The 18454-nt window shown below is 40.4% G+C and overlaps 1 protein-coding gene across 8 annotated transcripts in view; it reads right to left on the bottom strand.

Annotated features, from left to right (window-relative positions):
- Patj (PATJ crumbs cell polarity complex component) overlaps positions 1-18454 on the bottom strand; it is a 430613-nt gene that overhangs the window by 205111 nt on the left and 207048 nt on the right. Inside the window, exon 1 of one of the 8 annotated variants that reach the window (XM_045148907.1) lies at positions 12772-12916. The exons of the other annotated variants lie outside the window; for them this stretch is intronic. Within the exon in view, the coding sequence (XP_045004842.1) occupies positions 12772-12793 (22 nt within the window). The 5' untranslated portion in view covers positions 12794-12916. Of the gene's footprint in view, positions 1-12771; positions 12917-18454 lie in introns of those variants that run through there. 8 annotated transcript variants of the gene reach the window in all.

The following is an 18454-nucleotide window of genomic DNA, read 5'->3' as shown; positions in this document are numbered from 1 at the left end:
TAATATTACCTAAACTAGGAAAATCTCAAGTACAGGAGATATTTCTGCTAGTATAGAGATATGATAATAGCATACAAATCTATATTGAGAAATGAACAATTAAAATATGATACCAAAATTAAGCATGTTAACTGTAGCCAATTTTTGTATTGCTCTTATGTGGCAGACACTGTTCTCAGCACTTTGACAGATTAACTCATTTCATTTTTATGAAAATCTTGCATGCAGATATTACCTTCCATTTTATGGGTGAGGAAACTATAGTAGGGAGAGGAAGGCAGCTTGCAGGCAACAGAGTGAATGGTGACATTGGGGCTCACCCCACAGAGCCTCTCTAGAATCTAAGACAGAATCTGGGCCAGAACTAAACAAAAAGCATTAACACAAAACTCAATAAAAAAAAACACAGAGATGTGGAATTATTCCCTCCCTTTAGCTCATAAAATTTCAATCTGCATTAGATAGAAGAATGCAAAAGAAAGCAACAAACTGGGAAGAATAAAATGTTAAGACAGCCAACCTGGGCAAAATCTGTTCTTGGGCTGGAGGGATGGCTTAGCAGTTAAAGCATATGCCTACAAAGACAAAAGACCCAGGTTCGATTCCTCAAGACCCATGTAAGCAAGATGCACAAAGTGGTACATGTATCTGGAGTTTGCATTAGCTGGAGGTCCTGGCGTACCCATTCTCTCTCTCTCTCTAATAAATAAAAATATTTTTTTTTTTAAAAAAAGAATCATTCTTTTTCTAAGAAACCAGAGGATGTGCATGTCTGGAGGGATAAGGCATCAAGTGGTAGTGAAAACAACAATTTTCCCACGGGATGAGTCAAAATTCATACCAATGAATATACAATGAGAAAAACTTAAATACAAAGCACACTACTATAATATTAGTGTTAGACACTAGGTGATTTCTTAGCATATGTTGTTAAATTATAAACTACAAACCTCAAGACATCATGTGGAAAGAACAAATTATTGCATTATGTTATAATGGACATTATACAACAATGAAAGAATGTACCTCCACAGGTTAAAGAAACATGTTGCTGAGCTAAAGAAACCAGGAAAGAAAAGTGTTCAAACCACAGGGTTTCATCTTTGTTCAGGGCAAAACCAGACAAAATTAATCTATAGTTTTAGATGTCAAGTCAGAGGTGTCAGTTGAAAAGGAAGAAATAGTGAACTAAAGGAGGCATAAAGTGACTTATGAATGCTAAGCATGTTCTCTAATGACTTACAATGGCAGAAATGAATGTCTGTAAATTCAGCAAACCTTAAAGTTCTCCGTGTATATGTTTACTTAAAAAATAACAAAATTTTGATTTAAACAAACCAATTAGAAAATATATTAAATATAAGCTGGGCATGGTGGTGCATGCTTTTAATCCCAGCACTCAGGAGGCAGAGGTAGGAGGATCGCCATGAGTTCGAGGTCACATGGAGACTACATAGTGAGTTCCAGGTCAGCCTGGGCTACAGTGAGACCCTACCTCAAAAAATAAAAAAAAAGAAAATATATTAAATATACTGAAGAAATGTGGTTATAGATTACATATTAGAAAAGAAAATAAAATGTGTTGGATACATTAATGATAGCCTGTAATGTTTTGAGCTAGGATGTCCTGTTGAACTCATGATTCTTATACCTCATCTTTCCTAGTGCTGTGATTACAGATGTGTGCCAAGCAGTTGTACTTTTTATTTTTATTTTTTGGTTTTTTGAGGTAGGGTCTCAGTCTAGCCCAGGCTGACATAGTCTCAGGCTGGCACTGGACACAGAGCGATCCTCCTACCTCTGTTCCTGAGTGCTGGGATTAAAGGTATATGCCATCACATCCAGAAAGCAGTAGTATTTTAAAAAATATATATATTATTTATTTGGGAGAGAGAAAGAGGTAGAGAAGAAAGAGAGAGAATGAGCACTTCAGGGCCTCTAGTAACTACAAATGAACTCAGGACACATGTGCCATCTTGTGTATCTGGCTTATGTGGGTACTAGGGAATCAAACCTGGGTCCTTAGGCTTTGCAGGCAAATGCCTTAACCACTTAGCCATCTCTCCAGCCCAGCATTAGTGTTTTTAAGTGTAGGTGTACATATGAAAGTATATGTGTATATGAAATGACAGGATATCTAGGAATGCAAACACAAAAAGAAAATGGGCTGGGGAGATAGTTTAGTTGGTAAAGTACTTGCCTTGAAAGCACAAGGAACTGACTCTCATCCCCAAAACCAATATAAAAATGCTGGGTGTGTTGGTGTTCACTTGTAATCCCAGCACTGGGGAGTGGAAGACAGGCGAAGGGCTTGCTGACTAGCTAGTTTAGCCAAATTGTTGGCTCTGGCTAATGAAAAACCCTGTATCAAAAAAGTGGATGGTATTCCTGAGCAATGACACCCAAGGCTGTCCTCTGGCCTCTCATGCATGTGCACACATGTATACATAGACAGTATAACGAAAAATAAGATGTAGGTAAAATAGTAAAATTTTGTCAATGAATCTGGAAGAATATTGTGTAGGTATTCACGGACTATTCTTTTCATGTTTGCAAATGTTCTGACATTTCACAGCTAAAAGAAACTAAAACATCCCCCAAACAGACAAGGAAATTGAGGCAAGAGCAGGTTAGTGAACTGGCCCAACTTGTAGTTCGTAACAGGCAGACCTAGATTTTAGGCCCTGGTGTGCCCTATTCCCATTCCAAGTACTGTGCTCTTACCCAACAACACTACGAGGCCATAGAACGCCCAGTCTCACCCCACCCCATCTGCTTGAAAATGAAAAATAAAATGAAATAAAAATAAGATAAAGACAAATGTTTTATTCATGGGCTGGAGAGATGGCTTAGCAGTAAGGGTGCTTGCCTGCAAAGCCTAAGAAGTACTGTTTGAATCCTCCAGATCCCATTTAGAGCCGGACAGAACAGTGACACAAGCAGGCAATGCTGAGGTGCACCCACAAGAGGAAGCATGTGTCTGGAGTTCATTTACAGAGGCTGAAAGGCCCTGGTGCACCCATTCTCTCTCTCGTTCTCAAAAAATTTAAAGAATGTTTTATTCATATCAGCAAGTATAACAAAAGAGAGATCTACAATTTGTTCATCCTTTTTTTTTTTTCCTTCCCTGAGACAAAGTCTCACTCTAGCTCAGGCTGACCTGGAACTAAATCAGTTCTAGGCTGGCCTCAAACTCACAGTTATCCTCCTACCTCTACCTCCCAAGTGCTAGAATTAAAGGTGTGCTCTCGAATTTGAAGAATAAAATTCATGGGAGAAACAGAGAACATCTATAATCTACCTCCAGCCTGGAACTCACAAAGTTTAAATAGTCAGCAGAACACACACGGTAACTTGAAGAGTGGAGAAAGAGGTGATGGGAAGATTAAGAGGATGGTTATAAAAGTGGAATGGTTAAAAAAAATGGAATGGTGGCAAAAAGGAGGCAAAATTAGTATATGGTAGTACAAAGTAATTTGAAAAACAAATCGAGGTTTGTGAGATATTTCAATGTACAGGTAAGGCATGGGTAACAAAGAAGTTTGAGCAGAATCACAGCAGATGACAATGTACTTTTTGTTTTGCTATGTATGCAGGTGTGTACATGCGGAGGCCAGAGGAGGATGTCTGGACTCCACCTCTATTGCTTTTGTGCCTTATATCTCTGAGACAGTCTGGAATCAATCTATCACTGTACCTGGAATTCACTTTTTTTAGGGGGGTGGGGAGTTGAAGTAGGGTTTCACTCTAATCCAGGCTGACCTGGAATTCACTATGTAGTCTCGGGGTGGCCTCAAACTGTCAGCAATCCTCCTACCTCTGCCTCCTGAGTGCTTGAATTAAAGGGCCACGCCACCATATCCAGCTTCCCTTTAAAAAAAAAAAAACAACTTAATTGCGAGCAGAAAGAAACAGACAGGGGGAGAAATAGAGTAAGACAGACAGAGAGAGAAAAGAGAGAGAGAGAGAGAAATTGAGAGTGAGGGTGTGTGTATGGGCATGCTAGGGCCTCTAGGCACTGTAAAATCAAGATGCATACGCCACTTTGTGCATCTGGCTTTATGTGGGTACATTCTGATAAGATAGAAATGACTGGAGTGCTTTGACAGTGTTTGGGGAGACAAAACATGGGAAAGATGGCACAGAGGGGAAGCATGGGGGTCTTGACATTTTGGAGGACATGACTATGTACACAGGAGGGACGTGAAATAGATCTAAAGTGGGTCAAGGGTATTAAATGAAAGAGACTGGAAGTAATTCAAGGAAGTAGAACACCTGTGATATGAAGAAAGTGGTGGTGGGGGCTGGGGATTACTAGTGGTGGAAAGGTTTAAGTGAGAATGAAGGTATGAACAAAGATAAGACAGTTTCTTCAGTGTTGTAGCCATTGGCAATTTGCCTAACTTTGGTTTGTAAGCCCCCGTCCATACTAAGGCAAGCAACCTTAATGTAGAATGAGGACTAGTTCAGAAGATGTTCAGTTGGAGTGGGACAAAATAAAGTAATGGGGGTAAATGAAATCAAAGTACATTATACACATACAAGAAATTAAAAAAAAACAATCTATTAAAAGAGTAATCCATAGAGCCAGGCATGGTGGTGCACACCTTTAATCCCAGCACTTGGGAGGCAGAGGTAGAAGGATCACTATGAGTTTGAGACCACCCTGAGACCACATAGTGAATTCCAAGGTCAGCCTGAGCTAGAATGAGAACCTACCTGAAAACAGCAATAAAAGGAATATAAGAATGTAGATGAGTAATAGCTAATTTTATTCCATTTATTCATTAAAAATTTTGACTTCCAAGGCTGGAGAGATGGCTTAGTGGTTAAGCACTCACCTGTGAAGCCTAAGGACCCCGGTTCAAGGCTTGATTCCCCAGGACCCACATTAGCCAGATGCACAAGGGGGCGCATGCATCTGGAGTTTGTTTGCAGTGGCTGGAAGCCCTGGCGCACCATTCTTTCTCTCTCTCCCTCCCTCCCTCCCTCCCTCTCTCTCTCTCTCTCTCTCTGCCTCTTTCTGTCTCTGCCATTCTCAAATAAATAAAAATGAACAAAAAAATTAAAAAAAATTTTTTTTGACTTCCAGCAAATATGAGGTACCATTTTACTTACCAGGCTATGAGGGTGAATTAAAAGAGAAGGGAAAGGGCTGGACAGAGGGCTTAGCAATTAAGGCTCTTGCCTACCAAGCCAAAGGACCCAGGTTCAATTCCCCAGGACCCACCTAAGCCATATGCACAAGGTGGCATATGTGTTTGGAGTTTGTTCGCAGTGGCTGCGAGCCTGGAGTACCCATTCTATTTCTCTCTGCTTCTCTCTCTCAAATAAATAAAAATAAAATATTAAAAAGAAATGTATTTTAAAAGAAGAAAAGGGAATGAGGTTTGTATTAGATAATATCAGAAGCATTAAAAGTTCCAAATTCACAGGCGAGCACTTTAATTGCTAAGTCATCTCTACAGCCTAAGAACTCATATTCGACTCTTCAGATCCCATGTAAGCCAGATGCACAAGGTGATGTTAAGTGTGCAAGGTCACACATACACACAGGGGGCTCACACATCTGGAGTTTGAGTACAGTGGCTGGAGACTCTAATGCACCAATTTTCTCTCTCTCAATCTTGTTCTTCCTCTCTTGTATTTAAAAATAAAATTAGGCAGGGAATTACCATGGGATATTTTTTACAATCATGGAAAATGCTAATAAAAATTTAAAAAGAAAAGAAAAAAATAAAAATTAAATTAAAAGTTTCAAATTCAGGCAGAGGTAGGAGGATCACTATGAGTTCAACCCAGCCTAAGACTACATAGTGTATTTCAGGTTAACCTGGGCTACAGTGAGACCTTACCTCAAAAAACCAAAATTAAAAAAAAAGTTCCAAATTAAATTAGTTTTCTTTCAGTCACATGACAAAGACTTAATTCTGCAATCAGCACCTAAACTTTGTAAACAATCACACTTAGTTAAGACAGGGAAAAAAAACAGTGCAGGATTTATGGGAAGCTCAATTACAACAAGTGGTATGTCTAATAAGAGAATCCAAACTCTGTCACACGTCGAGTCAGTTTGACTACTGTCAGCGTCAAAACTGGGGCAACTGGGTCAGGTCAGAACTGAAGTTACAGGTGGACTATCTTCATCTCTCACTTCCACAGGTCTCATCCCAGTTCCCCCTTTCTTTATCCATACCATAAGAAATGGGCCCTCGGCAAAATCCCTTTGGCAAGGAGAGTTGTGGAGAATCTTTGAGGCAATCATGCAGGGGGTAGATACAGTTGGTGAGGGACAAAATATAAGTTCACTGATCAGCTTTATGCTTTAAAGATGACTGGAAGTTAGCTTAGTGCTAAAGGGCCTTACTTGCTTTCATTTGGGAAGAAAGTCCCATACACACCTATATCCAAACACACACTCTTAAACTGCATTCCTTTTATGGCAGGGTGTCTTTCAGCAGGTGAGCCAGTATACTCCTACTATGTTTCCTGAACTGGATTGCCCCAGGTAGGTCTCAGAGTTCACTATTGTCTGGACTCTGTGCCACATCTAAAAATCTCAATCTCGGGGCTGGAGAGATGGCTTAGCGGTTAAGCGCTTGCCTGTGAAGCCTAAGGACCCCAGTTCGAGGCTCGGGTTCCCCAGGTCCCACGTTAGCCAGATGCACAAGGGGGCACACGCATCTGGAGTTCGTTTGCAGAGGCTGGAAGCCCTGGCGCGCCCATTCTCTCTCTCTCCCTCTATCTGTCTTTCTCTCTGTGTCTGTCGCTCTCAAATAAAAAAAATAAAAAAAATAAAAAAATAAAAATCTCAATCTCTGGAGATGGGACCATGGGATCATCAGATTCATCATTATCATTTTAATAGGCCCTTTTAGAAATCATTGGATTGGGATGTAGTTCAGTGCTAGAGAGGTCTGAAAAGGAATGGCAATGGCTTGGTTATAATCTCAGATTTTTATTTTTATTTAAAAAGGGGGGGGGACGAGGCCACCCTGAGACTCCATAGTGAATTCCAGGTCAGCCTGGGCTAGAATGAGACCCTATCTCGAAAAACAAAACAAAAAAAAAATAAAATAAAATAAAAAGGGGGGGGAAGAGAGAGAATGGGTGCACCAGGGCCTCCAGCCACTGCAAACGAACTCCAGACTTGTGCGACCCCTTGTGCATCTGGCTAATGTGGGTCCTGGAAAATTGAGCCTTGAACTTGGGTCCTTAGGCTTTGTAGGCAAATGCCTTAACTGCTAAGCCATCCCTCCAGCCCTATAATCTCAGATTTTTAAATTAATCTTGAGAGAAATCAACAAAGATCAAATTTTGGAAATAGCACTGAGATGAACTAAATGGTTTTTAAAATATTTTTATTGCCAGGTGTAGTGGCACAGCCTTTAATTCTTGGGAGCCAGTGGCAAGAGGATCACTGTGAGTTCAGTCAGTTTATTGCTTGTGTCCCACAGTATCTTGTTAGCACACCAAGAGAAGAAGCCATCTCTAAATGTTCAAGACAGGCAGAGGCACAGCACAGCATCTATGTATAAATATTCATTATCTGAACTACCAAGAAAAGGTCTGAATATGGATCTGAGTAGTACAGGGTGTATAACATGCCCACAGACCTGGGGCTTGATCATAGGCACCTAAAAATACAACAAAAACATCTAACTGAATAAAAACCTGAAGAGATTAAGCTGGATAAACTGTGTGCTGGATGTTTTCGGTATCTTCTTCTTATTTAGAAACTGTATTTTAGGAATATGGAACCACAGGCAACTGGGTTAAAGGTACATGAGCTGTAGTGATAGTGGGGACAAAAGTAGGGGCAAGAAGAATAGGGAATCTGTGTACTTTTGACTTAGCTCTACTGTGAACCTAAAGATCCTTTCATTTATTTTTAAACATATTTTATCTATTTATTTATCTGTAAACAAACAGGGAGGAAGAGAATGAAAATAGGCATGCCAAGTTCTCCTGCCACTGCAAATATATTCCAAATGCATATGCCACTTTGTGCATCTGACTTTATATGGGTAAGCTGTCAGGCTTTACAAGCAAGTTTCTTTAACCACTGAGCTATCTCTCAAGCACTCGAAAGCTATTTTTTAAAATGGAGTCAAATAAATAAATAAAGTCTATCACCCATACTATAAGACTTCTATTTTTTTTTAATTTTTTTTTGTTTTTCGAGGTAGGGTCTCATTCTGGTCCAGGCTGACCTGGAATTAACTATGCAGGTCTCAGGGTGGCCTCGAACTCATGGCAATCCTCCTACCTCTGCCTCCCAAATGCTGGGATTAAAGGCATACACCACCATGCCTGGCTATTGTAAGGCTTCTAGAATGAAATGGGCAATGCTTCCTGACACTGGTCTTAGCAATAGTTTGTATCTTGGACATGCATAACAAAAACAAAGATGAAAAAGACAAAGGGCTCTAATAAATGGGAGCTATAAGAAATTAAAAATCTTGGTTCATCAACAGAGTATGAAGAAGACCAAATAAATGGAAAATATATTTGATAAAGAGGTTCATTCCCTTCATATATACATAAAAATCCTACTATTCAGTACCAAGGCAAGATAACACAGTTCTAAACTGGACAAAAGTCATGAACAGACCTTTCTATATATAATGATATGCCAAGATGCATATGAAAAGATACTGTGCCTCAGTAATTATTATAGAAACACACATCAAAACAATCATCATTTCACTTGAATAGCTATTATAAAAGAGAAACACGTGTGAGTACATGGGAAAATCAGAACCCTTATAGATGCACGGTTGTTAGGCTGTAAAAGGGGTAACTGTCGTGAAAATAGTATGGTAATCCCTCAAAAAAAATTAAGAACTTCAATGTTGGGTTGGAGAGACAGCTTAGTGGTTAAAACACTTGCCCATGAAGCCTAAGTTCTCCAGATTTCACGTAAACTATATGCACATGGTGAAGCATGCAACTGGAGTTTGTTTACAGTGGCTAGAGGTCATGGAATGCCCATTCTCTCTCTCTCTCAAATAAATAAATAAATACACACACACACCCATATATTAAAAAACTACAATGTGATTGTACAATCTCTTTTTTGGATATAGTTCCAGAAGATTTGGAAACAGTATATGAGGAAGTATACATCCATCTTCTTAGAAGAGAAGTGAAGTAATGCTGTAAGATCCCTAAGTTGTCATGAGATCATAAAACTAGGTAAGACAATGATGGCTACCAAGGGCCATAACTCAAGCATCCACTCATGGATGACAGGTAAATAAAATACTGCATGGTTCCTTTAAATAGTCAAAAGCATAGAACTAGGAAAGCAAACATTGCCCAATTTTGTACAGATATAAAATCATAGATTACAGGGTGCTTTAATATTTTGAATTATGTGTAGTTTGTGTGTGGTGTGTGCACATGTGTGTGGGGTTATGTGTGGTGTGATGCGTGTGTGTATATAGGGGGTTATATGTGATGTGATATATGGTGTGTACGTGTGTTTGTGTGTGTGTGCGCGCGCGCGTGTGCGCAAGCCAGAAGTCAGTATCTGGTATCCTCCTCTTTTCACTTATCTGCCTTTTTCCTTAAGATAGTGTCTCACTCAACTCAGAGCTGCCACTTTCGGTCACTGAGCTCCAGTAATTCTCCAGTCTCTGTGACATCCCCACACCCCTTAGGACTGAGATTACAGATGTACACACAGGGCCACACCCAGCTCTTTATATAGGTGCTGGGGAATCAAACTGGGGCAGTCACAGGCCCCTGAGGGCCACATTCTTGCATAACAAGTGTTCTTACCACTGAGCCATCTCCACAGCCTCTGTTTTTTTTAAAATACATAAAAGTATTCTGATATCCTCATTCATTTTTATCTTATTCAAAGAATTTACAATCAAATGATTAGATGATACAGTATGTAAGTATGACACTTATAAATGGTTGGGTTTTAGCTTTAATGTATAAACTCTATTAAGAGTACATGTTGTCTTATTGCCTTTTCAAATTACAATTTTGGCAGAATTTACATACCTTTTTTGTGTGTCAAAGAAATCTATGATAGCTTTAATATGCTAACCTATGACATTTTTATATTAAGAATAATCAAGAACACATGTGAATTTATGTTGCTTTTGAATACATGATGTGTGAACTACAACAATAACAAAATAATATCATATTTTAAAAAGTACTGCAGTGAGTACACAGAACAATAGGTGTCTAACTAGTGCTAAGAACTTAAGAAATTTAAAATGATAAACTCTAAAAACCTAGTCAAAGTATACATCAGCCAAAATTCTTACTCTTTTCTGGCTTGGCTAAACAAGACTGAGAAAGCAAGCAAACAATTTTTCACAGGGATGGTTGGTGCTGTTTGCTCTATACATAAAATATCAAGAGACAGAAGAACCCAATGTCGCCAACCCTCCACACTCCCATCCTTTTTGCATAACTCCATGTACCTTGACATTCATTCATTTACTTTCATTTTATATTTACTGTATGTGTCTTCTGTGTAAGTCATGAAGACATGCTGAATTAAAAATGAATCAAAGCATACTATTCTCCTGAAGCAATAAAAGTAATGACATGCATTAGTTCCACATGGATTCTCCTTGGGTTGTTTATCATGTGACTTCTGTTTCAGAAAATAAGGTCTTGGAGTCTGAGCACTTGGTGTCATGCTCCCCTTCTTGGGCAGACAGTTTCTTCCCCTTCATGGCCATGCTTCAGTGCTTCTTTGTCTCTACAGATTCAGTCCTCATTTTCGTCCATACCCCTGTCCCTTCCTCTACACAGGGTCTTACTATGCAGCCCACGCTAGCCTAGAGCCTTCAGGAATACCCCTGCCTCAGCCTCCCAAGTGCTAACATGACAGGTGCATACCTTCTCACCCAACGCCCACATACTTTCTCTTTAAAGAAAGATTCTAGCAGGGCAGGGTGGTGCACGCTTCTAATACCAGCACTCGGGAGGCAAATGTAAAAGGACCACTGTGAGTCCAAGGCCAATCTAAGACTACATAGTGAATTCCAGGTCGAGCTGGGCAAGACTGAAACCTTACCTCAAAAACTCAAAGCAACAACAACAACAAAAAAGGTCAAAGATTATAGTAGATAATACATTTCTCCTTTAGGCTTAGCATTGCTTAAGACACCAAAACTCTTTGATGACCTATAATTGCAAGCTGGTGCCAATCATGGATAAACCACTCCAAGTTTTCTACAAAAGTTTTCCATCAGCTGGATATGGTGACAGATGCCTGTCATCTAACATTTAGAAGATAGAGGAAGGAGGATCATGAAGTCAAGGTCAGCAGCAGTAACACAGTAAGTTCAAGGCCATGAAGGACTGTTTCAAAAACTAATCAGCTAAACAAAATAGTTTGTTAGATGAAAATACAACTACTAGCTGATTGGAACAAACATTTTCAAAACATAATATGAATTCTTCAAGCTATTCAAGTATCTGAAAATACTGGCAATATTGTAAATGAAAAGGAAAAATAACAAAAACAATTATATTAAAAGCTACATATCTATCTAAACAGGAAACCATACCAGACATGTGGGAGTGGTATTTCTTACCTTCTTGCCCCATTGCATTCACCCAGAGCAGTCACTAAAGATAATAACTAAGTACATAACATAGACAGCTGTTGCTACAGGGAGTCTGTGACATATCCCTTCAATAGCTATTTCCTCTAGACTGAAATCACAGCCCTGGGTCTCACACAGCTGAGGACCTCACATGCAGATCTTCAGAAATTATGCTGCAGGAAAAAACAAAGTTCTTTCTCAGTTACTCTGACAGCACAGCCAGCAATAAGGTTTGTGTGATTAAATCAGGAATGTTGCGCATCCTACTGTTGCTGTAGAGATAATCTAATTTGCATGCAGACTGCTGAAAATAACAAGGAAGGCTGTAAATGAAGTATCTGACTTTTTAAGCTTATAATTGACACCTTTAGGCAAAAATACTCAAGCAAGAAGGCCTTTAATAGGTTTAAATATTCCATATCTTATTTTGGTAAAAGCTCTGGTTGTAATAAGTTAATTTTTTAAGTCAAGCAGAAGCACATGCAGAAGAGAGCACCCCTGCATGAAGTCTATCATCAGTCCAGAAACAATGTCAAGATCGTGTGTCTTACAGGAAGTCACTGGGAATGATTCCAAAGGCTGAGCCCCCAGCCCCAGGGAGTTTCCAGTTGTAGGCTTACATAAATGGGGCACAGGACCTCAATCACAATTAACAAAAGATATTCAGGTGCTAGTCTCTAACTTAGAAAAAGCACCTTTTGTTTGCTGCTGTGATTCCTCAATGTCTTCTGTTTGCAGCTATGACAAAATGCTGAGTAACCAGTTTTGAAATTCACCAGAATATCCTTATTCTAATGTAAGTCACCTCTTCTCTTTTATTGTGAAGAAGTCACAAGTAGCAGCAGTCATGTTAACAAACGTCCAGGTCTACTTCTCAGTTACAATTCTGAAAGGCAGGAAACCCCATGAACAGAGTAGTAAGAATTTTGGCAGGAAAATTACTTCTATCTTCTTGAAAGTCTGATAATTGTGGTCCACTGTTTGGAAACATGAAGGCTGAAGCTACAATACTCACAAAGAAAATGTGAGGCTTGCTTCCAGCATGCACATACACATATCCCTTACTCTTCGCAGATGCCTGAGTTTCCTGTTCCTTACTCCTTTGCAACATCATTCTCTGCACTAACACCGACACAACAAACTGAGCTCAGGATCTCCACAGACTATACGGGCACAAAAACCTTACCTGGGAAACCCCCGTGGACCATGCTGGCCACAAGTTCCCTTCAGGGTATCTGCATTCCCCCGACAGTCAGTGCAGGCAGCAGCTCCAGTCTTCACCAGTGACTCTTCCCTCTCTCCCGACGACCTTGGGCCTATTTTCTTTTTCCTTTTTCCCTCAGATTTTATTTTCCTTAAGGGTAACCTGTCAGTCTGTTTCTATCATGAAAAGCAATCAATTAAACTAATTTCAAGCTAGCTCGAAGCTAGTAGCCATATCTGTCAGTAAGGAAAGCTGCCTGGAAAAAGTACACCAGGAGAAGCAAAATCCTGGGTTTCCACTGTCTGAGCCTCTGACACCAGATGCCGCATGCTGCCTCCGTGACACTCAGCCACCCAGCTCCAACAGGGAGCAGAGCTTTCCCCAGAGCGGGAGGCAATATGAATCCAACCATTTGTTCCACAGCCAGCTTAAATGAAGACCATGTTAATGTTCCAATTTTCCCGTTGAAAAGCTCTGCATCACATAGTGGCATCTTCCAAATACAAATTAAAAGAGACAGTGAGGATTTTAGCCTGTCCCAAGTCTGGGTGCAGTCATTAACTTCTCTCTTGCTCATTACTCCCAGCACAGCATCATGCTTGTCACAAAGAAATCAGTGCACTGCTGCAATGCTCTAGAGAGAGTCATGCTCAGCTTTGTGACATTTTAAACACACAGTACAAGTTCCATCTACATAGCCAAGACTTCAAGTTAGCTTTGGGAGGAAAAACAGAAAAACCAAGTAACTTTAGAGAAATTGCTACAAAAGTAATTGAACCTACCTCATATCCTTTACCTAGCAACACCCTAGCATATTTATATAGTATATGACAAGCTACAATTATTGCAATGTCTCCAAGCCTTTCTTTTTTCTTTTCCTTTCTTTCTTTTTTTGGTTTTTCAAGGTAGAGTCTCACTATAGCCCAGACTGACCTGGAATTCACTATGTAGTTTCAGGGTGGCCTCAAACTCAGGGCAATCCTCCTACCTCTACCTCCCAAGTGCTGGGATTAAAGGCATACACCACCACGTCTGTCTCTCCAAACATTTCTCTGTGAACTGCAGAATTTTTTTAAAGAAATCATTTTTGTCATCATTGTATGCCTAGTCATGGAAAAACAAGAGTTAAGAACACCAGGAGACAAAAATATTCAACAATACATTTTCATGTATATTAACAGTAAATTCACCTGAACAGTATCAGGGCCTAAAGCTTAAGACATTTTTACAGCTTAAAAAATGCTAAAATATAAAGCCAACCTCACCAGCCTCAAATTAATGGCTAATTATGACAATAAAGAGTTCATAACAGGACAATTAACTACAGAGGAAATAGGAAAATATAATACAACTTAAATTTATTTTATTTTATTTTTTTTGAGGCAGGGTTTCCAACTAGCCCAGGCTGACCTAGAATTCACGATGTAGTCTCAGGGTGGCCTTGAACTCACAGTGATCCTCCCACCTCTGCCTTGAAGTGCTAGGATTAAAGGCGTGCACCACCATGCCTTGGCCTAAGTTTTTTTGTTTTTTTGTTTCTTTTTGGTTTTCCAAGGTAGGGTCTCACTCTAGCACAGGCTGACCTGGAATTCACTCTGTATTCTCAGGGTAGCCTCAAACTCACAGCGATATTCCTACCTCTGCCTCCCAAGTGCTGGGATTAAAGGAGTGCGCCACCACGCCCAGCTTTGGCTTAAGTTTTTAATGTTTTTCAAGACAGGGTCTCACTCTAGCCAAGCCTGATCTGGAACTCACTCTGTAGCCCCAGGTGGACCTCCAAATCATGGCGATTCTCCAAACTCAGCTTCCCAAGTACTGAAAGTAAAGGCATGTACCACCATGCCTGGTTAAAAGTAAATTTTTAAAAGAATATTTTATTTGTTTATATATGAGAGAGAAAGAGAGAGAAAGAAAATGGGCACACCAGGGCCTCTAGCCACTGCATAGGAACTCCAGACACATGTGCCTCCTTGTGCATCTGGCTTACGTGGGTCCTAGGGAATCAAACCCAGGTCCTTAGGCTTCGCAGTACATGCCGTAACCACTAAGCCATTTTCCCAGTTCCTAAAAGTAAAATTTAACCTTAACTTTCATTTTTATTCTTTCCTTTCTGATTTGCATTGTCAAAAAAAAAAAATAAATAAAAGGGCACCCAGAATCCACAGACTTAGTGGAAATATTTCAGTATTCCAGTGAATTGTTGGCCAGAGAGGTCCCTGTTGCCTCCAAAACATTACAGGCTATTGCCAAGGCCCTTGAGGTTTCCCACTAGAAATAGATGGTAAGACCCTATTGCTGAAGACTCCACATGCCTGGGCGGCACGGGCACTGAGAAATCAAATTGGAGTTGAGCTGAACCTTCTCCCTGTAGACCAGCTGACTAAAAGCTAGAAAAAGCTGCACTGCAGGCAGCCCTGTGGGAGACAGAAGTCATCAGCAGTAAAAACAGTGGACACTGGAAGTCTCAAGTTTGGCCAAACAGGCCAAATGACTGAACAGGTGTGTGGTGGTTTGATTCAGGTGTCTCCCATAAACTTAAATGTTCTGAATGCTAGGTTCCCTGCTGATGGAGATTTGGGAATTAACACCTCCTGGAGGCAGTGTATTGTTGGGGGCGGGCTTATGAGTGTTATAGCCAGTGTCCCCTTGGCAGTGTTTGGCACACTCTCCTGTTGCTATTGTCTACCTGATGTTGGCCAGGGGGTGACCCTCTGCTCATGCCATCTTTTTCCCTGCACCATGGAACTTCTCCCTTGAGCCTGTAAGCCCAAATAAACCTCTTTTCTCCCATAAGCTGCTCTTGGTTGGATGATTTCTACCAGCAATGTGAACCTGATTACAACAGAGTATAATAGGGGCATGTATACTCTGGGGGAAACCAACTGCTCTCTAATTGGACTGGAGGACCACTTTGTGGGAGGGAATACATGCCTGGTACTGAAAACCTCATTAAAAGCCTATGGTGGGGGAGGTCATGAGCCTTAGGGGTGTAAAGTCTGCTCTTGTCTTGCTAAAATGCATATATTATGCTCACCAAACTGCCCAGTAAGCACTACACTTAATGTTCATATTCATATATTAATGCTACACTTCTGGTTAGAGAAGCTTCTCTCTTTAGATGACAGTGACCACTGGGATGACCCAAAAGGCAACATAGTGCTGAGAAGAAGGGATGTAGGAGTGCCCAGCACTGAAATGTCTCTATCACACCCTCCAAGGCTCAGAGTCCACTGCAGAAGAGGTGGAGGAAAGAATGTATGAGTCAAAGGAAGGGTCCCACTCCTTACAATGCACCTGTCCAGACAGAAATTGGCTTTGATATCCATGGCCTCACAGTACCTAGCACTACCTTCACAAGGTCCTCATAGTAGGTGGAAAAGATGATGACATCAAAATAAAAGAGAGACTAATGGAGAGAGGGAGGGGATATGATAGAGTGCAGTTGTGAAGTAGAAGTGGGGGAGGGGAGGAAATTATCAAGGTTTATTGTCTGTAAGTATAGAAGTTGTCAATAAAAAAAAATTATAGGGCTGGAGAGATGGCTTAGTGGTTAAGCGCTTGCCTGTGAAGCCTAAGGACCCCGATTCAAGGCTCGATTCCCCAGGACCCACATTAGCCAGATGCACCAGGGGGTGCATGTGTCTGGAGTTTGTTTGCAGTGGCTGGAAGCCCTGGTGCATCCATTCTCTCTCTCTACCTGACTCTTTCTCTCTCTCTCTCTGTCACTCTCAAATAAAATAAAAATTAAAAAAAATATTAAGAAAATTATAAAGCTGGACATGGTGGTGCACGCCTTTAATCCCAGCACTGGGGAGGCAGAGGTAGGAGGATTGCCATGGGTTCAAGGCTATTCTGAGACTACATAGTGAATTCCAGGTCAGTCTGAGTTGAAACCCTACCTCAAAAAAGCAAAAACAAAAAAAGCTATAAATATATATACATTTTACATATATTTATATATAAAGCCAGGAGTGGTGGTACATGCCTTTAATTCCAGCACTTCGGAGGCAGAGGTAGGAGGATCACTATGCGTTCAAGGTCCCCCTGCGACAACAATAATGAATTCCAGGTCAGGCTGGGCCAGAGTGAAACCCTACGTTGGAAAAAAACAAAAACACCAACAAAAACACTGTAAACTTAAGATGGTTCTGTCTTGTTCATGCTGTTTTACTGGGTGATTATCACTGAGATTATTGTCTATGTCTTATAAAAGGTGATTTAATCATTGTGACTTTGTTCTTAGGGAAACTGAAGAAACTCTACCTGTCCTAGGAAAGCAATACAAACAATGTTAATATACTTTGTCTAGGCTTCATATATTCTACCAGTCATAAATATTGCCTTATGTTACACTTAAAAATGGTTCAATGACTAAAGGTAGTTGATGAAGAAATCACTTTATGTCTACCAATAATTTTATGAAAAGGGCAGCAAGTAAGCTGATGTGCTCTAAAAATGAACTGTGCTGCTTTGGACAGTCATCAGTGCCACTTGCTCCTGGGAAGAGAGCATGTAAAGCACAGAGGCCTTGTGGTAACTGCTGATGACTGCAGCAACATCTGCTGGCAAGGTGGAGATCATCTATACAGTTGACAAAACTGCCCACCAAAAATGGTACTAGTTGCTCAATACACCTCTGTTTAATTTGTGCCTGGTACATGCTACAAGCCCAAGGAAGGCACTGAGGGGGAGGCTCAGTGTGGCTGCACACACTTTGTGAGACCCAGGGGCCCAGTTCTGAGTCATCAACACCTTACGTAGTGGTTTTGGGCAAATTCATCGCTCTTGGCTTCGGAATACTCAACTAGTATTAGCCACACTTCAGATGAGCTTTAAGGTTTTCAGATTCATCACTATCAATGCATACATTGTTTAATACATCCTTGTTTATTCTCTTCATTAAAGTCATGTACTACTTGGATTTCCTTGTATATGAGATTATCTACTTCATGGCTAAAGTCTGAAATCATTTGAAAGCTGTACGTTACAAATGCACAAACCAAATCAATGATTTTTAGTAAACTTACAGAGTTGTATAAATATCAGAACTATTCATGCTTGCACACACAAACACAACAGACAATATATATTTTTTTAAGTGCTTTTTTTTTTTTTTTTTTTTTTGGTTTTTCGAGGTAGGGTCTCACTCTGGTACAGGCTGACCTGGCATTAATAAGTGCTATATTTTTAAGTGCTAGAAAAGAAAAAGGAATGTGTACTGGACTAAGCCACCAGGTAAGGCAGGAAGCTCAGTATCTCCTTCAAGAGTTTTCTGAGCATCAGACAAGAGTATACTTAGACTATGATGTCTACACCTAACTAACTACAGTGACCACTGCAAAGTGACTACAATTATGGCAATAAAAATGTGAAGGAAATTACAAGTAAGAAGGCCTGGGAACGAAAATGCATCTAGATTTATTGTCAGGGAGAGGAGTTTCATGCAAGGGAGGGAGGTAAGATACTTATAATCCCAGCCATACCTATGAATGAGAAGGGAGACAGAGACATGAGATCTCAAGATGCTTGGGGGCCAGCTAGCCTGGCAAAAGAAGCAGTGAACCTTGCCTCAAGGTAATGAAAGAAGACAGACTCCTGGCAGTTGTGAATTACAACCAGTAGTTTAAAAATTGAGAGCTGGAGGGATGGCTTAGTGGTTAAGGTG

The sequence above is a fragment of the Jaculus jaculus genome, chromosome 5 (genome assembly GCF_020740685.1).
Source record: "Jaculus jaculus isolate mJacJac1 chromosome 5, mJacJac1.mat.Y.cur, whole genome shotgun sequence".
Taxonomy (NCBI): domain Eukaryota; kingdom Metazoa; phylum Chordata; class Mammalia; order Rodentia; family Dipodidae; genus Jaculus; species Jaculus jaculus.
Note: the sequence above shows the minus strand (reverse complement) of the source record. Positions and strands in the feature narration are given on the sequence as shown.